We start from the raw sequence: 26,924 nt of genomic DNA, 5'->3' as shown, positions 1-26,924 counted from the left end.
TACGGCTTGTTGTGCTTTTAGAAAGCGTTATGGGTTTCTTTTATCAACTAGTTCCATTACTGAAACAACTGCTTGTTTGTTCAACCCAGATGGAAACATGTGCTGTTCAGAGGACTATTTATTAGCAGCTAAAAAAAATGTTCAGTGTTTATTTAATAGTTACTATTCTGAAAAATAACATCAACAGATGTCGGCAATAACGTTCTTATTTTTTATTTGTTATTATTGTTTATTTCCAGAATGCTGTTGCAGCAGGAAGGTATGTTCAGTTTTTCATTTTTATTAAGGTTTATTGCACCACGTATGTACAGAGATAATGTTATTGGCCATTTTTACACTCAATATGTTGTATATACACCGAAACGCTCGCAGGCAACATTTTTTTATCCAATAGTAATTTAATTCTCTAAAAAGAAAATAGTGTCGACATCATGGCAGAAGGGCTCTTGATGCTGGCATCCGACTTAGACAACCTGAGACAGCCAAAAGCTGTATGGGGCCAAAAGGCTAGAAATGGGAATCTGACGTGACGTTTGCAAGTGGGGCTAGGTTTTCTGTCCTTAAAAGGAATCGAAGACATTGTTTGCTAAATGATGCTTGCATTGTTTTTTCTTTGATTAAATAGATCAATACGTCACAATATAAAGATTTGTAATTAGGTCTGAAGACATCACTGGTTTTAAGACTTGTCAAGCGCCTTAAAAGGCTGTGTTCTTAAATTGTCATTTGGTGCACATATCGGGCATAGTATTTTTAGAAGTATCAATAAAAACAAGAAGAAAAAACACTTTGAATTTAGTTATTAGAAATATTTCGGCAGAGGTAAGCTCATCTGCCTACTATTTATCAAAGGAGATGCGTGAAATTCAACGATAGAAAAAGTAGCCTGACAATTGGTCAAATCTCAGACACTTCGGTGATGCTTCAGGCAAGTCAGGCGACATACTGCCACCTTTAGATAACTCATTTAAAAGTACTACATTTAGTTTTCGACAATGAAGGCATATTCGAAACGTTTCCAATACTCCCATTTCTCATCTTCCCTCAGCGCCGGTACTGCCGTATCTGGCCGCACTTCAAATTTGCCCCAAAAAAGAGTTTTGCCTTTAACCACATTCATTCTTGATCTGCACGTCGGCCAGTTCGCATTTTCTAGCACATCCGCTGTATTTACTGGGCACGTCGCTGTGCCTTACTGTTGAATTCATACATGCTACAATCGTTTTATTACTATTAGAATCATTATTGACCTAATCGTTGGGTGCCCCTGCCATTCAGCTTTTATAGCCTTCCATCGCTCTATGATAATAATAATACGATCGCGATCATTGAGTTGCTTGCTCATGTATAGTACATACGATGCATAAATAAAGAGGAAACATATGAACATCAAGAATATGTACAATTGTATGCATGGTAGTTGTGGGTCGGTCTCTTGTTTTATGCCACCCCATTTTACCCTTTTTATCGCCCCCCTTTTTCTCTTATTTTTCATCGTTTATCATTATTGTATTGTATTCTATCTAACCTCAGCCTGAACACGCATTCTGTAATGACGGTGATCTCCTCCTTAATTCGTGATATCATCATTCTTTTCACTCGTGTGTTACTTCTTCAAAAAGAGACAATACGCTCGAACAAGGCCGGAAGACATTCTCCGAGTCTAACGGATTATGATTTTCCCCTACGTATTTCGTATCATTTCCCTCCTGCGTTCTCCCTGCTTGTTGCTTCATTTCCTTGTCGTCTAGATGCATCTAACCCATATGATCAGCATAGTCCACAAGAATTGGCATGTCATTGGCAAAAAGCTATATATATATATATATATATATATATATATATATATATATATATATATATATATTTGTGTGTGTGAAAAGGGTAGCCCATAACCACGCTTACTTTCAACCAAGCTTCCCACGCTCATTGTCACTCCATCGGCTGTTCCCATTTGACTTCAGTAACCTTTAGACTAAGACAATATTATCGGCATAATATTTCAATATTTTATTCTACTACTGCTACTACTAGTAATTATCTTAAATAGTTAAACAACTTAAAACGGTGCCTATACGTGATCAAAAACATAAGCAAGCGATATCAAACAATTAAATTGGTACTTCCTGCACCCACTGTAATCCTTAATGGTTCAAGCGTATGTCAAAATGTTCGCCGTACCGGCCAATAGTTAATTACTAATTACATCAATTATCCAAACACCACATACCCATAAAAATGTCCCCATTATCTCTGGCGTATGATGATTTCTGCATGTTTTGCTCGTATCTGTATCTAGTTAACATCATTCAATATTAATCTGGCCCCCAGAAGGTGTTTCGTTTTTATGTTTATGTGTGAATTTATTGTGTGTGTAAATTCGACGCCGGCATCTCACCACATGTCGTCACATTACATCACATCACATTAATATAGTTATGTAGATGTTATCCTATTATATAATACATATTTATGGATTGACGTTCTGTGATATACATTGTCAACGGCATCTTAGTCCATTCGACGCGCGTCGCTCTGTGTATCAACAATAACGCCAGCTCACTACTGCTATAAGCGCTATGACGCACTTTGATTTACCTATGAACTACATTTATTCGGATGTTCGTATTTATAGATTTTGCGAGTCATTCCTCTGTTGTCAGTTGCAGTGCTGCCTCATCTAACCATCAGTTACTGATTTATCGATGAATCCGAACTGAAAGAAAAGAAAATCATCCTTGTCTCTGCTAAGCTAATTGTCATCCGCTTAGATCGGGCAAACTTCACTAGTATCTAGCCGCGTTTATTGAACGATTAGCTCTCTGGTTTGTAGCGTTCGAGCCTTCCCTATCCCTCATATGATATTCACTCATTGTTCTGTTGCTTTGCATACCTTCGCATTTCTGGTTCCTTATTTGTGTGAGTCGTCTTGAAATTTCTTCTACGTGTTGCTACTCAGACGGAGATCGCTCCGTCACGCTATGCGATAAGATGTCTGCTAAATTATTAATTATCGTCGTATACATAGAATACAAGTTGCTCCTGTTTTCGCCTAATACAGTGAGCTCTATTTCGACTCTTTACAAGACCCAGCCATCTTGGTTGATTGCTTGTCACACCGCTATACGCACTCTTTCCCGCTCTCTTCCTTTATATATATATATATATATATATATATATATATATATATATATGTACTTGTCTTAGAATAAATAGCTCCCATTTCGTTTTCGTAGCTCCTCGTTAGAGTTGCCGTCACTTTCACAATTACTATATTGTTGTCATATATCATGGCTTACAGTAATTATCATAGCACTAATAATGTTATTGTTATAATTCTTACTTTTCTTGAATTCGTGTCATATCTGTATCAAACACAAAAAAGGAACGTAACTTTAATGGCCCTTAGGCGGCAGGGCCTGACTAACAGGGCCAAGCTGCCAGTAGGACTTATTATTCGAAAACGGAAGAAGGATTTGAGCACAGGTTCTTCGAAATAATCTCCCGCCGCCACCTGACCATTTATCTAATTCCCTCGTCGTTGTTGCATTTTTGTTTCTCTACATTTTGCCCGCTCCTAATCGATGACGAGGAGATCATCAAAACATATCAACTTGTGAAACTGAAGTCTAAACGGGTGAGATTTATGGCCGGCCGGTAATTCAGCACATCGTTTCTCATTATCCTCTTTGAAAACCCAATCGCAAATACACATATACAGACACACGTGCGCTTACATAAAACTCCTTACAAGAAAAAAATGTCTGTCCCTCAAGACGGCCTCTCTCCCTTCTCCAATATCTCCTTCTCTAGTATTTATAAAGAACTGGCCTTTGCCTTTCCTGTACACTTGATCATAGTCATTACGGGTCGATCCGTCGATAGAGGTAACTGGGTTCAGATGCATACACATGAGTTACTCGAACTGTACACTGTACTGTCATCACTATTATAACTATCATTACCACGATGCTACGTATATACACTGTCCTCATCGGCTGCCTTGTAATTTTTCACCAGTTGTTCTTACTCCCTAGCTATATGGATGTATCTATTGTATCTGTATGTATATACTCGGAAACAGTTCCGCGGAATCAGTTGCATCGTAAAACACTGCTAGAAAAAGCGAGGCAACCGATCAATCGATTCTTCAGAGATGACCAGAGCGGAGAAATAGGCAATCCGTTCCCGACACAATAAACATCCCTATGCACTAAATGTTCAGTAGCTAACCCTAGTGGCTAAATTAAAATCTAACTTGCTAGCTAACTATATTTGAATATGCTCATAATAAAACTGCTAGAACTACGCAAAGTTCGACGCCCTTCATTCTCGGCTCGACGTATTGTAATATCATCACATCGCCGTACCATCCGTCGGCCATAGTAAACAACGCTATCATGCTAGAAGCCTTTAGGGCACACCACTGGGCTAACGAGTGTCCGTATCGTCATTATTACCACAATTAACCAAAAGTTCGAGGGTTTTTTTCTTTTTCTCCGTTCATCCGACGGCTTCGGCTCGATCGAAGGAATAGGATAGTGCTCCCCTATCTTTTCAAAACTCACACAAGTAGATGTGTCACAATCGCGCATGAAACGCAACCGTATGCCATTTCCTAGTTAGTCTCATTATGATCATTTTTTCGCGTATCGCCATCACATACTGCTTTCACAGGGTGACAATAATCAGTAGCAGCAGATCCTATTCGCCCCGTCACAACGTTGGCGGTAAATATTGTCCGAATTTCCACTATTCCTTCCTTCTATTCCTTCCCCGCCCTTTTTTGTATGACTGATTATTAAACACACGCGGAGAGAAAACTAATGTCTCAACTTAGTTACGTATTCAACCAGTCACCTTTTGACGACTTTCCTCTCTAGGTAATTATGTATTTGATTTTCTCCCCCTCGGAATAATATAGGCTTATATATGCCGCTTTCGCGGGTGTTTACTATATGACATTGGTTTGCCCCCCGACGATAAACTGAACTTCTTAAGCACGATTTTGGTTTCGGAGACCATCTTCATTTTCCATTCGTCATGAGGGTCAGTGGAGTTCGAACCAGATACCTGTGAGGCCGATCCTCCCGCTGCCGATGATGAGCTTGAACTTTGCGGTGGCTGAGTCGGTGGCTGGTGATGATACGAAGATTGCTGCTGCTGCTGTTGCTCTTGGTATCCTACTCCTCCTCCTCCCGAACCTCCTCCAGTTCCTTGTTGATAATGTTGCTGTTGGTAGCCGTGCTGTTGATTATGACCGTACGACGGCTGCTGATAGCTACTTGTCGCAGCATGCTGCTGCTGTTCGTGGAATTGTTGGTAATGAAAGGGGTGGGCGGGTTGTTGTGGTTGCTGTTGCTGTTGGGTGAACTGTGAGAAAGAAAGTGGAGCCGACGAAGCGTGGGAATTGCGTGAATTCCTTTTTCGGATAGTTGGCGTCAGTGAAGCTTCGTCCTCATCGTTCCAGTCATATGGATCACCTTTCGCTGTAATTGAAACAACAAATGCGTGTGCCAGGACATAGTAAGAACCATACACGCAGTAGAAATATGTGTCTTCTCGCACACTATAAACGTTGTACCATCTGTATCAAGCGGCTCGCAACACTTAGTAAATTTTCAAAATACGAGCGTATATTTTCGTAGAATTCAAGTCAGAAAAGTAGAGAATTTATTCTTGTTTGGGGCACATTTGATGGGTAACTTTAAAAACCATGGGTTTACTTTGAGAATTAGGTTATACAGGTCTTCGCGCGACAAGTACAACATCATAGACCGATTAGCTATAGAAAATCAACTCACGATACCTTCCGGCACATATGCATGATACAATCGAAGAAGCACGTATCTAGTTCATGTTTCTTTCGGTGCCTGTTACTCACGTGCTGCGTGGCTGTTATTTTGACTGGGGCTGAACATCGAGTGATGTCCTCCGTGCTGACTGCCGTAACCAGCCGGCCCTACTCCACCTGCCCCCTGTGTTTTGTTTCTACCTGCAGGGGTAAACTGCAGCTTGATACCGCCATACCGACCGCGTTTTGCTTTTCGCTGAGCCGTCCAACGATTGTGGGATCCACTGTCTCCGGACTGTTGGTGCTGCACTTGTTGTTGCTGTTGCTGCAGTTGGTGTTGATGGTGTTGGTGATGCTGTTGATGATGATGCTGCTGCTGCTGGTGGTGCTGCGCAATTGCATGCACGTATGACTTTTTGTCGAGCGCCGCAAAGTCCGTTGAGTCTTTACTCGTTTCATTATGGTATCCGAAACTGAAATTTCATTTGAAAATTCATGACAAAGAAAGTATTTTTAACATACGTATATAGGCTTATTTGATTATTATATTGAAAATGCGCGTTGAAGCTTTCTATGGAACTTCCTATCTAAAAAAATCTAAGTGAGTGAGAAAAGAAGATTTTAGAATTACATAATTAAATTTAATCAACCCCCATACACACCTCGTTATTGAAGTCTGCTGCTGTCCAGTTGTTGTGTTGCCGTGTACGCCGGAGTGTTGCGGCGTGTTAGCGTTGCTGGACGCGAGCGAATTCGAGTCCTGCGAGCTGAGAACGTCGTTTGATTCCTGACTTAAAACGCCACCAGGCATCAGGCCACCACCGCTCATCAGACCACCACCCATCCCCATGCCACCGGACATTCCGTGTTGTTGTTGTTGCTGTTGCCCATAACCCTGGTAACCTCGGCCTTTGAGGTACTTGGACGGAAGCTCCTTCTCGTACGGGGCTGGCACAGGCGCTGCGTTGTCGTTAGCCATATGGCCGGACATGTGGTGGTGAGTCCCCATCTGCTGCTGCTGCTGATGCGGCCCTGTCTGACCCATGCCCTGGTCCATGGCCGTCATGACCATCCCCTGAGCGTGGCCATCCTTAGCGTTGTCGCTTGAGATGGCCTCAAACTGGGGAAGGCCTGTCGACTGCCAGTCGCCCTTGTCTGCCGCCATGTGTTGCAGGCTAGGCAATACTTGCTGCTGCTGCTGATGTTGATGCCAAGGACTCGCCATCTGCGAATCGACAGGCGCGCCTGCCAGGGGGTCGTCCTGGAAGTCGTACTTGTCCATGGCGTTGGGTTGACCCTGCGACGCTGATTGCTGGTCCATAGGGGCTACATTGGCCGGTTGTTGCTGCTGCAGCATCTGTCCCATTGAGCTGGTTGCTGCTGCGTTGGGCTGCTGTTGCTGCTGCGGCGCCCGACCATGCAGGCCCGCCGGGCTCTGCATGTGCTCTCCTTGGTTATTGTTATTATGTGGGGTTAACGGTGTGTGGGGAGTCATCGGTGTGTGTGGAGTGTGCGGGGTAGGTGGCTGATGTAGCATTGGCTGCGGGGTGAGTGGTCCGTGCCGCTGGGGCGTATGCTGAGGAGTAAGTCCGTTCTCGCTCATTGGCACCGAAGGTGGGTTAGTCGTTGGTACGGACGGGGGGTTATTTTGCATCTGACCCGGTGGCGGGACGGACCGGGGTCCACCTTCGTAGTACGGGGTCGTATGTCCCTGCTGCTGAGGGGTGTGGCCTTGTTGAGGCGTGTGGCTTTGTTGAGGTGTATGATGTCCCTGCTGCTGAGGCGTATGGTGTCCCTGCTGCTGAGGCGTATGATGTCCCTGCTGCTGAGGCGTATGATGTCCCTGCTGCTGAGGGGTATGGTGCCCTTGTTGCTGAGGCGTATGATGTCCTTGTTGAGGTGTATGATGGCCCTGTTGAGGTGTATGATGGCCCTGTTGAGGTGTATGATGGCCCTGTTGAGGTGTGTGAGTCTGCTGCGTTGGCCCCTGCTGTTGCTGGCTCAACTGCCCACCCTGTTGGCCATCGAAGGGCGAAACCACATCGGGAAAAGCATTCTGCGCCTGTTGGGGACCTGAGATCTCGGGAGTAAACGTCTGCGGGAAGTCTTGCGCTTGCTGCTGTTGGTTGTTACTGGGTGGGCCTTGTGGTGACGCGTCTACAACTCGTGTGTTATTCGCCGTGCTAACCGCAGAAAGATTATCGACTGATCCGGGTTGATCAATTAATTTGTGCAACTCGGATAAACCCTGATTAATCATCTCAAGCTGTTTATCCGAGAATCCTTTGGAATCATGTTGGCTAGCGTCATCTTGTCCGGGGGTCTTCTTGGATACTAAGTTCGCTTCAGGTAGCTCATCTTTAGGCATTGGACTACTGTACTGTGATTTTTGTAAGGGACTATCATAATCTTGCGTTTGATGAGGCTGTACTGAAGAGGCGGCTCGATTCGTCCGTTGCTGCTGCGGCGTAGTTTGTTGATGACTTTCCTGTGGGCTCGGAGTGGCACTTTGCGACCCTGCCGTGTCGTAGTCTTTGTCTTTGGGCGACGGATCTGCATTCACAACGCGATCAGGGAGGTCAGGTAGTTCGGACCTTGATGGAGCCGGGGCCACGGAATTGTTACCCTGGTTGCTTAATTGGCCCTGGCCCTGATGGTGGATTTGCTGACTGTGACTATGTCGTTCTTTATTCTTTTGTGTCGTTTGTTGTTGTTGTTGCTGCTGGTAGTGCGCTCCAGTTGAATGATGATGACCCCCCGTTGGCGCAGTGGTCGCCTGATTGTATATCTGTTGCGCCCGTTTTCGATCCTCCTCAACGTTCGTCATTACCTGCAGAAAGCTCTGCAAGTTTAGCTGCGCAAAATCCTGATCGCCAGTGCCGCCCAATGCCGCAAACAAATCAAGTACATTGGGTTGCGCAGCCGTGTTTTGGTCCTGTCCCAAAGCATTCCACATATCAAGTGCTTGCGTGCTGCTCGCCTGTCCCCCAGTAGCGGTATGATGACCTCCGTGATGACCGGAATGGCCGACACCAAGTTGGTCTTGTAATTTCGGTAGCCAATCATCGAGTATCTTCTCATTGTGAGCCGCTTGTGCGGCTTGCGATAAATTGTAGGCAGCCGCATGCGGATGATGGGCAGCTAACATGGCATGGTGTGAAATTGGTGTTGTGGGTAGATGAGCTGACAAATCTCGCATCATAGCTGCCGCTAAACTATGATGTGGAGGTGCCGTGCGTGAAAAATCTAAGGGCACCCCTGAGGTTGCAGCGGTTGCTGCAGCAATCAGCTGTTCAGTACTATTAAGTAGATCTAACCCTTGAAACGGGTTGGCAGATTGGGAAGCGCCAGGTCCCGCGCCGCCAACACCCCGATGGCCGACGCCAGCTGAGGCTCCCCCTTCTAAACCTTCGATGCTTTCGGGTACACCTCCCTTTAGGGCAACGCCTACAAAGAGAAGTCCACATTTGACCATGTATGTTAGTTTCGCCTACGTTAGTCTTGACATGTAGCTGATGATTGAATGAAGAAAAGGACACAGCACATACATATATAGTTAACACACTATATCACAGTAGTTTTCTATTTTTTATTTGACCTGCACAAGACCGGCCAACTATTGTTTGCCTTTGCAAAACTACCTAATCACTAACGTCCGTAAACCGAACAAGTGAACCCTTCTATAAGAGCCATAAAGTTTCGCTTCATTCATGTCCGTCACTTGAAGCTCGCTGTCCAACTCTGAATTTACGTGCGTGTGGCTGCCAGACAACCATTTTATTTACTAAAATATATTAGAATGCAAATTCAATTAATTACTCATATCCCATAGGTGTGCGTATCTATGGTTGAGATTTACGCTGAACGAGGGTATATTTTGGCTGTGTGCAGTTGTGGGCACTTCGGAGGAAAGTTCCGCAAAACGTGGTATTCGGACGAATAAGGTGAAGGTAAAGTAAAGCGCACCGAAGCGCCTTCTCCGGCTTGGAGAGATCAGATCTTTCAGTATGCGTATAGTGTTTTACGAGTTCAATTCTCCTGTAAGAGCGGACCTTAATGAAGCTGACTAATCGCTATCCACACTGTACACTCAGAAAGTGCTTGATTCAAAAAATGTGTATTCAGCAGTGTTGTGTAGATAGCACTATCGAGTAGTATTGCGAGGCAAATTCTGCAATTTCCATGACACTGCAAAATTACATTTGCAGTATCATGGAGAGAATATGTAAAAACCGTATTTTAACGTCGAGGCATCAGAAGGATACGAAGGGGTCTTGTCCGTGCAAGTTTTCGATGCCAATCTTCCTCTGCAGAGGACCTGACCGATCCGCAGGATTTACTGAATCAAATGAATGTGATGATGATGGTAATTCCCACTGCAATAATAAATTTTTTATATAACCACAATCGCTAAACATCTTGTGGTGAATGGTATTTTGCTTATATAGTTAGTATAAAGGTCGTAAATTATCGTAAGATCGAATGCGTCCGCAAGCTATTTTTTTGCTCTCACAATAGCACCTCAAAAGAAATATAGAAGCAAAACAGCTATAGTAATCATCTGAAGTTTCCGATACACCTAGTACGGCTAGACGTTAACTAGCTCACACTAAAGAAGATACGGGCACAATCTTATACAATTATCTCCTTATTACGTGTGGATACCTTGGAGCTACTAAATAATGATAACATTGTTTTCCACTATACTGATAACACCAAAGATGTTCTCAACGTTCATGAACTACTCATCGTATAAATCAAATGACAAGATGCTTCAAATGGTAAATCTCGTTCAAATGTCTAATGCTGTATAGAGTTATCTGTGTTAGTGTGAATAACCAACCAAGTTCGTTAGTCTTGCAATTATCATTTTAAAAGTGCTTTTACCACACTTACCTATATTTACCCCCCCCCCCCCAACATGAATAGAATAATATGTCTTTGCGCAATAAATTTAGATTTTTCCGTTTTTATTTGTTTTGACATCTGCGGATCGCACTATTGCAAATATTATGTGCCATGTCTAAGTGATTAGTCGCAACGCACATCTTTTATTTTCACATCTACAATTTTACATGCCGATTCTTAATTACTTAGTAGTTAAAAGGTTAGACATATATTCTAGAGGGAAGCGAAATACAAGCTAGCGCGTGTCGAAGCACGAAATGACGATAGCGGTGTTTGATCATCATCTCTATCAACAGCGAAGAAATAAATTAACGAAGTCGAACAGGAAAATGAGTTTAGACGTTAAATCAAGATGAACAACCAACCTGAATTTGAAACATGGTGACCTCCATGGCCGGAATCGAAGTGTCCCGCGGATGCAGGTGCCTGACGGCCAAGGAGCGCCGCATGTGCCCCAACGCCACCGACAGCACCCCCTGCCGGCTGACCAGAACTTGCAGCGTTCCGGTACGCCTGGTTGAGCATATGCTGGCGCATGTTGAGCGCGTAAGCGCTCGCTGGGTGCATGTCGCCGTTGCCACTGCCCACGACGCTGCTGTTTACTGCCGATAACGAAGTAAGTCCGTTTGTTCCCGAGCCTGCGGCAGCAGAGCGGCTGTTGTTGTTGTTTGAAACCGCAGCGGACGTACTGCCAACAACACTGTAATTGTTACTGTTTCGCCCACCTAATGGTGTCGTTGAGGGCTTTTGCGAGGGCTGCTGATGACGTTGCTGTTGTCGAGCTTCAGGGAGAGCTGGCAGGGCAAGAGACGACTCTAGCCCCACCAAAGGAAGTAATGCTTCAGTGCTTTTGCCTTTAACGAAAACAAAAAGAACAAGTAAGCAACGCAAAAACACGTACGATCGTCAATTATCACATACTATATACCTTTTATAAAATCTTTTCCAGACAGAAAGAATCTGTTTAAGATCAAGCAAAGCAGTACCTATAGAAATCTTATATCATACGCATCTGTAAAACCATTGCCGTATGTCGAGCGAGTATAACCTTACATGTTGCTATGATCCATCAGTATATGTACAGGGGTAGTTTTTCTCGCGTTCTTGGATTTATTTTACATACAACTTATATGTGGATGTTGGTGCAAATAACGTTCCGCGCATATATCCAACTGTATACTTTCAAGGGCTTTTATAGTTTTCAAAAGTATAATGCATTAGAAAAGGCTCGAAAGGGCGAACATTTGTCTATATAGCTAATACCTTTGACATTTTTGATTAATAAGCAAAAGTGACATATGCGCAAATTACGGCGTATACTTCTAGTCTCGGTGAATGCATATACTTGTCAAAAATGTTCTAGTCCTGGTCAACGAAATAAAAAAGTACATGCAATGCCACGGCCCCATTGATCGATACAGCATACATAACCAGATCTATATTGGCAGAAAAGTGTCATCTCTCACATTGGGCCTGACTCAATTTGGTAACGTGGAATCGGAGTCCGACCAAATCCTTTTTATTCTATGTGTTCACCTGAAGGTCATTTCGCTCCCGCGGATCCCGTCATACCAATGATGTTCTATTACGGTAAGCAAAGATTACGCACGTAAAAGATACACATTGATAGACACATAGGTATTGGGAAGAGGCTAAACAAACATGGATAACACGAGCATGCCGGCCATCTCCTTCACCTAGAGGTTATAGACGTTTGAAGTACGTGGCCTTGCTTTACGATAGTGGTATCATCAGTTTTATTATGATGAACACAAGGTCCACGCAGTCGATGCCTATGGTAAACAGCAATCCCTTGTTGTTGTTAGGTAGATCGAAGTAACAACTTGCAGCTTTTGTAGCCGCCTATTTCTTACCACTGCGGTTCCTGGTTCTGCTATTCAGATCGCATTGTCAGTGCTGCTTAACGTCTTGGCGATCCCCATGTGTCGGCCTGCTGCTAGCGTGTACACATATTGATACATACAGCAGCACCAGCAGTAGCAGCGGCAAGTCGTCGTTTTCTCGCCGAACAAGGCCCCAGCAGGACTGCGAGTTTTTTTGGCTACCTGGATGTTGTAAAGGCTGATACAGCTTTGCAGCAGGGGCGGCGTCCTGCCATGTTGTGCCTTCTTGATCGCCGCGTAGCCGGAATTATTTAGCGAGTGCAAGCATCGTCAACAGCGGAGAAAGCAGCAGACACGCTATTGTTGCTGTTACTAGCGGGGGTGGTGATGGGACCAAAAGCAAACGATTCAGCAGACGAAGCTGGGCTGAACCAAGGACCATCGGAGTCTCATTAGTTAGCAAGGCCAACCGCCCACCACCATGAACGGTGCTGCCGCCGTCTCAGCCGCAAGTACAACAGGAACAGCAGCAGGACCATCAGAAATGGTAATAGTAACGTGTAACAGCCGCGTCAATTGAAATTCATAACAGTAGTCATATGCTGGACCGTGCCAGCAGAACTGACACCATCTGGGTAGCACCCACAATAGTCGGCTCATTTTCTATAACACTAGGTTCTTCGCCGCTATTTTGCTTCTTGCGCAGTTCATCGTCTGGCAATGGACACGAAACTGAAAAAACGGGCGGGTAAGCGTGCGGATAGAAACGTGCAATATGCCGCCATTCCATGTTGCTGGACTGAGGCTATGGCTGTAGCAAAAAATTCCAGCTTGAGCATGCTGCGCCTTTTGCTTTTTGGCACTCGCCTGCATCCACCATCGCAGCCAATAAGAAATATTTCGAGTTTTACGTCTGGTACCGCTGTTAGGCGTTGCATTAGACGGCTGGCTCGAGCACGAAACGAAGTATGTCTATGCCCGGATTCGAACCTAGACCTAGTTTAGCAGGCAAACATGCTGCACACTGTCATCACAGGGACCTATTACCGTAGCTTATACCACTGCTGTTACTGCTACTGTCGCCGGCTTATGTGTCAGCAAATCGGCTGAGACAGCTCGGCACTAAGCGACTGTCTGTGCCCTGGCCTCTTCCGCTGGCAGAGCAGGCACCACTTGTACATTGTACAGAAGCACACACGCAAACCTATAGCATAATGCACTTGGGAGTCTCACAACTCTTCCTTAATTGTTCCATTTTACCACCACCATAGTGACTTCTCCTTCCACAGACCTCTCTGTTCCATTCTCATAGGCAGTCAAGCAGGCACGATTATCCAGGCTCATTTTGACACTCCGCAAGCCAGAATCGCGAGTAGTACCGTTATTGAAATTCCTTATTAGCAGTACGATGACCGCCCTAGCAGTACCTCGCTACTAGAAACAAGATAGAAACAAAGTATTGGCGGGTATCGAACACAACTGCGCTGAGCGAATGAACTGCAAATTTTTGGCGTCCAATTGCCCCACCTGGATCTGTAGGGCCTCTGTAGATGCCCCACAGCTAGCCAGGGGTACCGCTACTAGAAGTACTACAACATTGTTGCACCCGTGCATCCCCTCCCAGCTCATATTCATGATATTTCAAATACAGTCTCGTCCTTTCGGTGAACAGTTCCTTCCAGCGGTAGAGCCCATACAACAGTTGTTGTAGTAGTGCGGACAATGGGTACTATAAGAACAGTGAGCTACGACCTGGAGTGTACATATAAAAAACCTTAAGTACGTAAGTTTGCCTTCAGACCGATGATTCTCTGTTATACAAACTTCTTTATCTAGCATTTAGAAAGATGTGCACAGATTCTGACGGAAAAATCGGACGCTTTCCATTCATCCGTTGACCCATTCACCTAGCTTTACTCGGCTCAGTGATTGTCAGCATTTTAAGTCTAATTACCGGTAGTTAGTTATTGGCGCTAGAGTAACTGCGATGGCTGACGTACTGCTGCTGCGGAGACTGAGCAGTCGTACCTTGGGACTCTGATTTGCATTTAATGGTGTGCAGGCACGACGAAATATATAGTTTCATCGTCGTACCTTCTCGAATTGTTACATTTCATAACAATGATCTGCTCCTATGGAGAAGAAGCATCAGAAACGGTCAGAAATCGAGAACTCGGAAAATAACTTCGGTGGTTTGTTTTTTTTAAAACATTTTCGTTTGATTGTCGTCCACTGCGGCGGTCAAACGTCAGTACGCAGTGTATAACACAACTAAGGCTAGGTTATGAACATTTGTGGGCTTACTAATAATAGGTCGCCATATAATGAGGTTGGTGCATAAGGTTCATTTCCTAACTAATAAAAAAAACACCATTTTGTACAAATTGTAATAAAAATTTCAGTTAATATTTATTCGTTATCGTTTTTTACAATTTTTTTCCACTATAAATTGTTTTGTGCTACGACAAATTTTCAGGCTTGGTGTCGGTTTTCAGTTGCCGTTATCAGCGACCTTTTGAGACCTTTTCCATTTATGGTTCCAACGAATTTGAGTTATTCTACGGAGAAGAATACAAATCTGTCTTCGCAGGTGCATGGCTTCATATTGCTTTACACAGTAAGGTTAGACACAGATCCTTGTTTACTGTGTTATTTTGTTGAGTGTCTAAGATAGTTTCGGTCTCACCAAACGAAAACCATGATTTTTTCGAATGAAAATATGAAAAAAAAAACTAATTATGGGCTACGTATAGCTAGGCGAGATGTAGAGAGTTAATGAGAAGAAATATTTAAATGTGCTCTTCACTTTGTTTATGGGCTCGTTATGTTTGACTAAATCTGGTAGCTTCATGATGCCCGACGATGATCGACTGTTCGCAGTTCATTCTCCTCCAATTCTAGTTGTTTATGGACTGCATTCCTTTTTTTTTTAGGTTTCATCAACCTCCAACATACTTACAATGGATTCATGAAGAAAAGACAGTTTCGAATGGTATAAATGGATAAAAAAAGAACTGAAAAAAATTGCATAAATTATGTCCTATTTTATGCACCAACTGTGGGCAGACGAAGCAATGTTACACTGAAGTTCATAGAGGATGCGACAACTGTTGTACCTCATCGTTTACACCTTACACGGTGCTGCCCAAAAAAATTTTACATGTGTACATATATAAGGAGTCATATTCCACCTAATCCAGTATTAAATACGAATCTGTGTAATATCGGGAAATTCTGTTTGGCAGTTTTGATGTGAAAACGTACGCCGTAGTTTGCGCATAGAAATCGAAATACCTGATGAAATGAAAACGATTCAATTCATATTTTACTTTCAATCAAAAATACCGTTTATTAAAAAAAACTTTGTCTAAAACAATAGCTCGTCAAAAAACGTACAACGCTCTAGGTGTACTCCTTTTTTTAAGTGTTTCAAGTTCAAGATCGAGGGTCCAATATATAATTGTTTTGATTTAGATCTGTTCGTTATATTGTGTGGGTGAAAAAATGTAGCATAATGATCACGTGCACAACTGGTTGACACTTTAGAGGACACGTAGCACACACTACGCACTCCCCTGACAACCGCTCAAGCCCATTTTAAAAATGGCATTGACAGTCCAAACATACAGAAAGAGGTTGGTGTTGCTCATTATTGCTATGTTTAATAAAATTAATTCAATATTTTCACTCATAAGCTAAATGCGTAATGGATTGCCTATTACTCTGCATACATCTAGTTGCTGTTAAAGGGACTATCTCACAAAGAAAACCTAAAAAGCTCCGTTCTAAAGTAATAATTTTATTTCATAGATACGATCAACAATGAACGCAAATGTTCGATGCACAAGGTACGGTTGCGTAAAAAAAATAATCAGGTTCTAATTAGTTTATTATCTAATACTTCCCCTAATCATATATATATATATATATATATATATATATATATATATACATTAATATATATTAATGTTATAACATTGCAAACATATTGTTTCCGTGTGTTAAATTATGGCTCAGTACATTTATAAATGAATTAGATGCCGTAATTAGGCTCACTCACAGAACGGTGTAGTGTACTTAGGAGAAGTACATTAGATAAATACGCATTTCGGTCCATTCCAGTACGCTCAAGTAGAAGAAGCGGGACAACCATAGAAAATCAACAGGGAACGAGCGACGTAAGTGCAACAAATTCACAATAGAAATGTCACTCATTCAAGGTCAACGAAAACTTGTCCGACGACGATGGCTTATGCGGGTGTTAGAGAAGACTATGGTATAACTTTCCTTATTTACGCAGATTGTGTAGTCCGTGTCGCTACTAGATCTTCACACAATGGCCTCTGGTCTATTTCAAGCAGAGGTTGGCCGTAGGAGAGAGTCATATATAGAGAATCGGTGTTGTTGACTTACGAATCTTCGACTTACGAATAAAGTCGATTGTGCTCAAAAATTAGCTTGTCAATAATTTCACTCCGAAAAAATGTGCCGTCAGTTATAGAGTTAATAATCTATCCGCGACCATCGCTGCTTTGGGATTGCCTGTTTGAACTGTCATCGGCTATTATATCTAGCCTTGTGAAAAACGATTTAATAACGTTTCCTTTTAACATTTGGAAGGTTTGTAGGCTAAGCGTACACTCGAGTGAGTACGTCATCATGTTTAGTATGGCTTTGTATATGTTGGCCCAAAAGTTATAAGTGGAGTATATAGACTAAGGCTACTATTCGCTAATTAGCGTCTACGAAAAGAACAGCGAATAAATAAACGTACTGGTAGGTATATCAATGTAGGTATACCGTACAAGCATTGGCTGCATTGTTGTCTACCTCTCTTTATAATGTCAGTTGCTGCAAAATATGGACATGGCAGGAAAGTCCTTAGACTTCCGCACTATTATTACAACTTGGGAGGGACGCTACGCGACTAACTGGGAACGATGATACCATAACAGCAGAAGCATGCGCCTAAAGTCCTGTGTCGGTTTCAGCCTGACCGATATCACGGCTCGTCAGCCCGCCCATGTTATTCAGTTCTGATATCCCGTAGCCGGATACAGCGGATCAGCGCATTTATATGTTTATAGTTGCATTTGCGGCTACCGAGATCCAGTATAGCCAGTAGCTTTGCCATCTGTCTCTCTTTCTTTCGATGGGTGTCAAGCCCACACTTGTTCGCGTGTTTGATTCTGCAAAATAGAGTTCGTTTGGCTCACAGACTAATCATTGCCTGGTCAGTGGTAATCAAGACCATGTGAATGCTACGACATCAACATGTAGCCGCAGCCAACACAAGAAAGCTATTCTGCCGTAATCCGAGTGTGTCCGAGTGTGATTTGTGCTGCTACGGCCGGCCAGGTTGTTACTGTAAATTAACGCACACCACACCCAAAGACTGAGCGTGTTCACTTTAAACATAGAACCACCAATTTATAGCAAGGAAATAGTACGAATCGCAGAGGTTAGCTAAGGCCACTGGAAATGTTACCAATATTTAACCTAATAAGAAAGAATGAGTGAGAGAAACGAATTTGATAAAACATATTTGTCATGCAAGTGCATGAACTTCTCTAAAAGGCATGGTGGCTGGTTACAATGGAAATTATCACTTTTCTATTCTGGAATGCTGATCATTACTGGTAAAATTTCAACAAGATCACTCGAAGAAACAGGCAAGTTTATCTAAAAAGAAACACTAGTATTCTGCTCTATCATGGCTTTTTATCAAAGAAAAGCATCATTGTATACCAGATGAAAGGTTTCTCTTATTCCTCTTTTTGGTCCAATCTAAATGGGAAGTATTAGACTTGCCACGGTCATGCTTTAAAGGAGGAACTCATTTAATTCACGCATACAGGTGGTAAGACCTCCAATAATATTTGATATTTCAGAAAATATTTTGATAAGGTCCGAAGAATGAAATTTCCTTTAATAATTTGTCATTCATTTACAGCACAGACGACAATTTCATAAACTCGAATTCATTAGCAAACGGTTACAGAAAGGCGATTAGTGCACGATGAATATTTTCTTTTACATATAACGGCATTGAGCTATCTATGTAAGCCATAGATTCTTCGTAAACAGTATTATTTAGTTTTCCACTGCCATATGACTCGTTTCCGTTTACTCATCAATATTAGTTAACAAGTTCTAGCTGTTTTCCAAATGGCTCTCCAAAACTGCAGCATTGAATTGGATTTTAGTTAGATAAACTCCAATACATATTAAGTTCGTTATTAAAAACAGAAATGTAATTTAAATGGTGAGAATACTGTAATGCAAAACTGAACCTGTATGTCCTTTTACAAGAAGATCGACCGTAATGAAACCTGCCACGACTTTACTTTCACCAGATATGTTTTTTGACATCAGCCCAATTGTATCTTTATAAGTACTGCATTGAAGGGCCTTCCAGATCTAGCGCCTCAATAGAACAGTCTAGAGCCAGTCGGACAGTTCCCCAAGCCTAAATTATACAGGACGACGTTGCTACACGAATTAGCGGTTGCATATTTTTTTTTATTACTGAAAAAAATCTGCAAACCTACTTCAGACACTGTTTCCAGTAGCTTCTTGTAGAATTAAACAGCTTAGATATGTTTTTCGCTCGCTATCCAATGTATGCGGTCCCCAAACGCGCTTGTGTACATTAGTGGAGACTGCTGGGCTACTTCATAGCCTTGAAGTGATCGGTACAGGTGGTCGCTGGTTCCTAAAGCCACAAACATTTACCGAAAGTCTCAACGAACAGTATACTTCGAGCATCGTATGACGGTAATGAGAAGATTGCACGGGACAAAAGGTAGGGACACCGCGACCTTAGGCCACCGCCAAAAGTTGTTATTCTTTCACATTTGTACAGAAGGAAGCTGAGAGGTCATTGAATGAGCATGAGGAAACATAGGAGACCAGCAACAGCTGCGAGAAGGCTGAAGACCATTCAGCCTTTACGAGCTTTTATCGCCAGTAAAAGCTGCAAAGTACATTATATATATATATATATATGTAGGAGACCACCGATTACGCGATGGTCGCAACGAACCAACTCGATACGATAAGACCGTCTCGGGGAGAAGACTAAGTTGCTGATCAACAATGAGCCTAAATACAAAAAAGCCGTTGCTGGGACTCCGGCGTCTTTCTGCGGTAACGAAGCAAGAAGTCGTAGGTCTTCGTCTTTGACACGCATCAGTGGACATGACATTGTTATCCAGCGTAGAAAAAAAAAAGTACATTAAACAAACCAATTGAACAACAGAGTAGGAGCAAAACACAAAAATACGGGCGCATACACCACGTGTACATCGGCGCTATTAAGTCTAGACGACCGCTTGTCAACGAAAAGTTAGTCAAGTAAATAAGCTGGGGTATACCGTCTGTCCTATAGAATTCTAACTGACGTAACAAATAAAGTCTCATAGTAAATTGCATACGAAAAATTAAGTTAACTATCTGTAGTTCCCATAAGTAGATATAAGAATATCAGGTAGTCTGGTTACCGATGTATAAAACTGGTTCTGTAAGAAAAAAAAACGAGTCTAATCTCATTTCTGTCGATTTCGTGATAAATACGTTCTTCAAAGCCTTTTGATGCCTCCAGCAATCTGTTTCGAGAAACAGCCAGTGAAAATAATACAAAAGGTGACCAGACAGAAAGAAAATACAGGCAAAAAATAGATTTCTGCAAAAAAAACATGAATCCAAAAATTGCTTTCATGTCTAGCTATACAGGTTTTCGCGAACCTTCATTTGCTTTCCATAATATATATATAAACTTTTTCCGTACTTATAGATACACTTTTAATTGATTACTTTGTATAATTATATATCTTAAACATGGGAATAGGTTGAAATGTTTTAAACGGGGTCTGGAGTATATAGAACAATGGGAACCTCAGAGTATGTGTACATTTTTCTTAATGGTTCAAAACCTTTTACAAGTATTTAAGTATACTTTAGAATAATCAACTGACCTTGAGAAGCGATAGCTAGCTGCTGTTCAAGTTGGCCCAAACTATGTACGAGGCTAGCTGAAAGGTGATGCTCGGCAACTTGTAGATACTGTAGAGTTTCTCTATTTTGGTGCTGCTGCTGCTGTAGCGTTAACGACGGCTGCAGACTGCCCATCCACTGGGGCTGTAATTTATCGATGAGATCTCGCACGCAGCGGAACTGCTCGTCGGAGGCACCGAAGAATTTTCGGTGCTGCTCAGACTGCAGGTGTTCGTCTAGGTGATAGAAGTACGCGTTGCAACACTCACAGTACTGCTGTTTGGGAGGATTTATGGATTTTTTTACCGCTCCGGTACCCCCGCCACCACCACCACCGGTGTCGTCCTTGCGCTTCGATACTTCTTTTCCTTGTACCTTGTCGACGAGATTGTTGTTGATTTCTTCGAATCTTCGTGCACGCTCGCGCTTGACAAATTTCTGTTGGTGACCTGGGTCGTCAAATGGACTTGCCGGATACTCTGGATCAAGGTGTAGGTATGGTTCTTTGAGGGTTTTCTGTTGGGGCTTGTATCTTTGTCGATGGTCTTCGACTTTGATATTCGGCTGAGCGACGGTCTTAGCCTTATTACTCGCGCTGCTACTTAGGCTAGCGCTATTGAAACCGTTCGTTAGCTGATGACTGTGGCTTATGTGATTGCTGTGAGTTTGCTGTTGATGCTGGTGTTGTTGCAGCTGCTGCACCTGCTGCTGGAGTCCGGCAACGGCGGCAAATGCAGTCAAACCCGAACTGAGACCACTGAGCTGATACTCGACCCAGCGCACAAACAGACTCACGTTCCAAAGCTTGACACGGAGCTCCTTGGCGCGTTCGAGTATGTGGCTGTGGGCGCTAGCTGCTGTCTTTGAGCCTTGACGACTAGCTGATTTGTTGAGTAACAGCTGTCCGCGCGATAGCGGAGGGGTCTGGGGACCGTTAAGCTCTTCGCGCGTTGGATCCTTGTCAGTGACAACGTGCGTGACGCGGTCACCGAGAGGCGCCGCGTCGGAGGCCACCTGTCCGCCGAGCAGCTGTACGCTCTGGCGCAGCTGACTAATCTCGAGACGAGCGCGCACCACGTGGAATTGAAGTACGCAATCGTGCAGCGGTCGCTGCTGTAGTGAGAACGAACTATGCCAGGCGATCCAATGCGCGCCGTCCCACGCCCAGCCGAACACATGGGTCATCTCGCGGCCGCCCGCCTAGCCACAACATTGGGACGCCTCGCGCCTTCGGTACTCCACACACACTCACCCCAACGACAAAACAAAGCACTAGAAAAGCAGAAGCAGCAACAGAAATACCACAACCCACACGATCGAGGTCCGTATACACCCTATGCACACTACACTGCGCTGGACTGGACAGCTATTGCTACTACAACGACTACTATAGCACCACTATCAGCTACTCTATCCCCAGTATCTCTCCTACTGCAATTGGTACACGTACCAAGTCCGACTACGATATGGTTACCGCAAGCGGTTAATACAAAGGTGATAATGATTATTACGACCGGTCGATGATTAACCACCGCTGTGACTGCAGCTTCTGCTTCTGCGCCTGTTAATACTGTTTCTATTGATGTAGTGGTAACAGGAGGAGGTACACATCAAAGAAGAGGTGATGGACAGGACGGTAGAAAGAGCACACAATTATTCTACCCCCCAACCCTTATCTTCCTCTAGTTTGCTTTCTCTCGCGTCACTAATGGTTGGGGAGGTTGCTTCTCGACAACTACGATAACAACACGTTACGACAACTGCGTGTTCTCTCGTGACTGCTGGGGCTAGCGCCGTTGTTCCTTCGACTGGATCAGAATCAATTACTGATTTATCCAACGACGAGCTAGTAAATAAGACAGTATAAATACCCCTACCCCTTTTTCATAGTGAGAGAGACACTCAAACGTACAGAACAGCCTACGAACGATCAAAGAAAGGGGAGGGGGTGGTGAACAGCCGTTGTTCAAGGTGGTAAATGAGAAGACAGCGAAGGCGACGGCGACAGCGACGACGAGATGCGCTATGCTCAGATGCGGATACGACTCGGGTGGCGGCACCAGTAGGCTCATAAAACGGCACGACAAGCCGTAACCGTACGATAACCGTGATAATCCGCGGGTAAAAACGGGTAAATGAACACTGTGTGCCACTAGCTACAACAGATACTACAGACTACGGTTAATGGGGGACTGAGGAGACTGGGTGGAATGGATGACGGAACGGTCGAGGAGTACTCGACCCGTTTCGAGTCTGCCCACTGACGGAGCTGCAGCGACAGGCAGGTATCAGCAGTATCAGCAGCAGGGCCTGCGAGACTAGCGTCGGCCGAAGGAGCTCGGCCGCGGAGCCGGGGAAGGGGGACTGAGCCGAAACACGGTCTCCTATCCTTCTCGAGTCCGATCCCGGAGACACACACTCACACGGAACGGCGGCGGCGACGACGACGACAAGATTCGGGAGCGGTCACTTCGACGACATATGCGGTAGCCACTGCGGTCGTAACAACAACATCACAAACGAATAGCAGCATCCGTTCTAGCAACAACATCCGAGAGCTGAACGGTAAGCAATATCACAACACAAGACGGGATTCGCAGTCATTTCACTTGCAGCAGGACCAGGAGCGCTCTAGCATCCACACAGTGGTGCTTACGGCAGGAGGCACAAACACTACGATTGCCGTAGTAGCATTGATACGGAGGGTCTTTGGTAGGCGATCGACGGGCTGAGCTTGGCATTTTGCTAGAGCCCGTCTTCACATCGTATTCGGCCGTGCGAACGACGAGAACGGAGGGGCAGATCTCCGCCGACTCGGATCACGACAATTCACACTAGCACTGCATTAATATGTGTGGGGGGTTTGTGTATGTACTTACTTCACTGTCTAGGGAATACTCGTCCCCAGATTCTTGTGAGTTGTTGTTTCGATCCCTAGACTAGAGAGACGGCGGGACAGTGGCCCGAGCAGAGCGGCAGATGGCAGTGGCGGGCATTTTTCAAATAAGACTTACTGGGCTGACTCGCAGTTAGTAGGCAATGCTGCCGAACAGGCCGGCTGACTGGCTACTGTTGACTACTGTTGAGTAGCTAACAATGATCACGAAATTTTTGCTCATATTATTTATTAGAGTCACGTCTCACTCAGATATTTTGCTACAGCAATTTTATATGATACCAGTAACTTTGTTTGACTTTCAATGTCAAGGGGATGCGCGAAGGATCTGTTTGACGAATAGAACGAAATGGCGGGTATAATTACTGTATTGAGGTTACTATTTCACGACCGATTTCAATTATAAAAAACGGACAGTATGTTAGGAGACTCACAATCGTTGCCTGCCGAATTCCGTAATCAAAAATTATTTATAGATGTATTTTTTTTTATAATTATAAAATACCTAAGCCATCAAAGTTTGGAAGCAATCTTCATGAAGATAGCCTTGGCTATACTATACTACTTATTTTCTCTGTCGTACGTATCAAATTTAAGCAGACAACGTTCCCACAAGAATATGGTCATGATAGTTTCTTATGATCATATTATTCAATCAATATACTGATATATTATCAAGTTTTGAGCTAAATCAAAAAGAACATTCTATCTAACAAAAGCATTTCCTATGGATTGGTGCGTAGACCAACTCCCATATATACGTATCAAACAGATATGCATCAACATCGTCCAAGAAAGAAGTGAGTAATATACCCTTAGCGAGCGTATCTAACTGTCCATTACAGTTCGTGTATGTATGTATGTATACGTAATTAAGTGCCACAAAATGCCTGAGTTGACCTTGGTTAAAACTGAGATAAACGATTTTATATGTACCACAAACAAGCGCAGAACGAAATCACATTTGCATAAATAACAATTAGGTAGGTAGCAATCCAAAAGCTTCCTCGAACATCAGCTTAAGCGTCAGTAATTTTGTATGCGAAATTGAGATTTGGAATATGACATTCGTCTGCAATAAACATAGCTAGGTGCGTTGGTTAATGATTATTGGAATTAAGTTAACTCACTAAGCTATTTTTCATAGCTGTAATGAATAGAACGGATTACGTAATTTTTTCGCAAAGTATTTAAATAGAGTTCGCTTTTTTCTGTTTTCTAGTGGACACAATTTTTACATCCCTTAACTTTGCAGCTGACCATGTTATTTTTTAAATTACATTTTGAATTTAATGGAAACCCCGCAATTGGCCAGTTGGGAGATCTAGTGAGAGGTCCACGGAGTTCCTCTATCGACATCTAATAATAGGTTATAATAAAAAAATGGATAGGGGCGATGAATTATACGATGAATGTGACAAGGTTAAATGAAACTGATATCTGCTTGTGCGTTATAATTATGAATAATATTACGTCATCATCGGAGCTCCACAGAGACAAAGCGAAAAGTCGTAGGAAATGGGCTTTAAACGAAAAAGCGCTTTCTAAGGTTATAGGATCTCGCAGATGCTAGAGGTAGCAAGTTAAGTAAAATCCATTGATTTCAGTGTCAAATATATTGGTCTTAGAAGGTTTCTTTGATATCTACCTCGACTTGGAGAACTTCTAGGCCAATTTAGTAATTCAGGAGAACCAAAAACATAAATCAAGTACATTCTACTCACTACCCTTAATCTTCGAGGGACTTCATATTTACTGTTTGTGCTTACCAAGTTATATAATAGTGTTAGTTAGGTATCCAAGAAACTAAGTAAAAGTTAGCCTTCGCACGCTCTGTGGCCAATTCAGTAAAGAACTGCTTCCTTATGGTAATCGATGGCAGGTGAATTTTGTATATTTAGTTGTTATATGTTACTCTTTCCTGTTGTTTATTGGTTTGAAAAAGGTGTACTTTCTCGAATTGTGTACACCGTGTGTACGTTTGACGCACGAAGAGGCTCCAGTTGCATTATTTGCTTTTATAGGTGGTTCTAAAGTTTTGTATAGCATCAGCTAATTCAATAGTAGAAATTGATTCCAGTTTGAAGAATTACGATATGTGGCCAGACTCGACCCTTGTAAAACAAATGATCCTAATGATGATTAGCTTCACATAAATAAGTGGTGAATGGCGCTCCACGCTTTGTCTTTCTGCTCATTTACGCATTTCTTGGAGCCCATGAGCAGACTATCGTATATAATGGTAACAGTAGGCATTGAACTATGGGGTTCTCCTTTCTAATTGAAATAATGCGGTTGTTTTCGTTGGTTGGCTGCAGCCTACGGTATAGGCCTAGCACTGTCTACTTTATAGATGTACTTTTCGACAACGGTAACTTTAGAACTTTGAATAGCCAGCGAGCAGAAGAGAAAATGTGAAATAACATAGCCCCATAGAAGTTTCTATTAGAAGGTTCTCAAGAACCTCTTACTAGTAACTTCTATCACAAAAAATACACACCCAGTGTAACGATATGCACAGTGGTATGTACTGGAAGGCGTACTGAAGCATCTTTCTGCATTGTACATATATATTCGACCTTCGGTAATTCGTTAGACCACTTCATTATTAATCATTCACTATACCTTTACTTACAAAGGTTATCACAAACTCATCATACGGCAAACTTTTCTTCTTTGACTTAAAAAGGTTAAGAATATGTATGTATCAAGTTCATTATGCTAAAGCAGGTATGTACTGACACGGCCCAAATTTAACACAAGAAAGTAGTGCCCTCAATGCGATGGAATTTTTACTGAGGAAATAATTCACAAAGCAGCTCTTACTACTTCTATTGCGAAACTCTTGAGATGTTCAGCTCCGACGCCTTGGCAAACTTATCAAAAACAATTTGGCACAGACTAAAGATCTACGTACGGTCGAGATAAAAATTTGCAGAAAATAATTTCTGATATTTCAGCACTGTCGTTTCATGTCCGACCAAGTAAAAACTCATCTCCGCAAAAATATACTAAACAATCATAAACTAAATAGAAAGTAGGTCTGTTTCTGTCATTGGATCTTCCGTTTTTCTATTAATGCATCTATTACGTTCTTTTATTTGACTATAGCTCACTGGGCCTGTAGTAATGCATAGGTAAAAAGCGCTGACAAGGAATATACGTGACTGATCTTCGGCCTCTTACTGAAAACTCAGCAAGTTTCTGATTACCTTGTGTGCCTAACACCAGCCTTTGACTCTTAAGTTGGGACACAAGGATTAAAAAAAAATAAATTATTTTAAACGAACACGTATGTTACCCTGAAGAAAAATTAAATACTGAAGAATACCATTTTGAATAAATATATAGCGCCGAAGCCGAAGAGCCTAAACCGCGCCTGAATCATTTAATGAATACTGCGAATTGCGCAAATACACTTAGGCCCAAAGAGTGCGTTTTACTTAAACAAATTTGATACTTCATGCTTCTTGAACGTAAGCGAATA

General features: G+C 42.9%; 1 protein-coding gene and 2 long non-coding RNA genes across 4 annotated transcripts; 2 read left to right on the top strand and 1 right to left on the bottom strand.

Annotated features, from left to right (window-relative positions):
• Positions 1 to 188: 188 nt before the first annotated feature.
• LOC111246776 (uncharacterized) lies at positions 189 to 26,870 on the bottom strand. The gene is made up of 5 exons (XM_022796945.2): positions 20,523 to 26,870; positions 11,068 to 11,556; positions 6,457 to 9,241; positions 5,885 to 6,267; positions 189 to 5,489 (listed from the first exon to the last, which is right to left on the bottom strand). Exons 1-5 carry the CDS (start codon positions 21,724 to 21,726, stop codon positions 4,927 to 4,929), a joined length of 5,424 nt encoding a protein of 1,807 aa, XP_022652680.1. The 5' UTR covers positions 21,727 to 26,870; the 3' UTR covers positions 189 to 4,926.
• On the top strand, positions 11,409 to 12,860 carry LOC147757125 (uncharacterized). Of its 2 annotated transcripts, none has more exons than XR_015322959.1 (3): positions 11,409 to 11,580; positions 12,245 to 12,292; positions 12,605 to 12,860. It is a non-coding gene; the product is annotated as an uncharacterized LOC147757125 (long non-coding RNA). The 2 variants fall into 2 exon arrangements; XR_015322958.1 differs by having other exon boundaries at positions 12,151 to 12,292.
• LOC147757124 (uncharacterized) lies at positions 12,887 to 15,603 on the top strand. Its single transcript, XR_015322946.1, has 3 exons — positions 12,887 to 13,093; positions 15,023 to 15,168; positions 15,480 to 15,603. It is a non-coding gene; the product is annotated as an uncharacterized LOC147757124 (long non-coding RNA).
• Positions 26,871 to 26,924: the final 54 nt, after the last annotated feature.

This window comes from Varroa destructor, unplaced genomic scaffold, assembly GCF_002443255.2.
Source record: "Varroa destructor unplaced genomic scaffold, Vdes_3.0 BEIS01000003.1, whole genome shotgun sequence".
Lineage (NCBI taxonomy): Eukaryota > Metazoa > Arthropoda > Arachnida > Mesostigmata > Varroidae > Varroa > Varroa destructor.
The sequence above is the reverse complement of the archived record's forward strand: the minus strand, read 5'-3'. Positions and strand labels throughout refer to the sequence as shown.

What these genes read in the sequence shown, in the direction of transcription:
- LOC111246776 (XM_022796945.2), bottom strand. Translation starts at nt 21,726, where the DNA reads ATGACCCATGTGTTCGGCTGGGCGTGGGACGGCGCGCATTGGATCGCC. An exon ending in GCTAGCTATCGCTTCTCAAG is followed by an intron (nt 11,557 to 20,522) that starts GTCAGTTGATTA and finishes TTTTCGTTAAAG; the next exon opens with GCAAAAGCACTGAAGCATTA. An exon ending in CAGCAGACTTCAATAACGAG is followed by an intron (nt 6,268 to 6,456) that starts GTGTGTATGGGG and finishes ATGAAATTTCAG; the next exon opens with TTTCGGATACCATAATGAAA.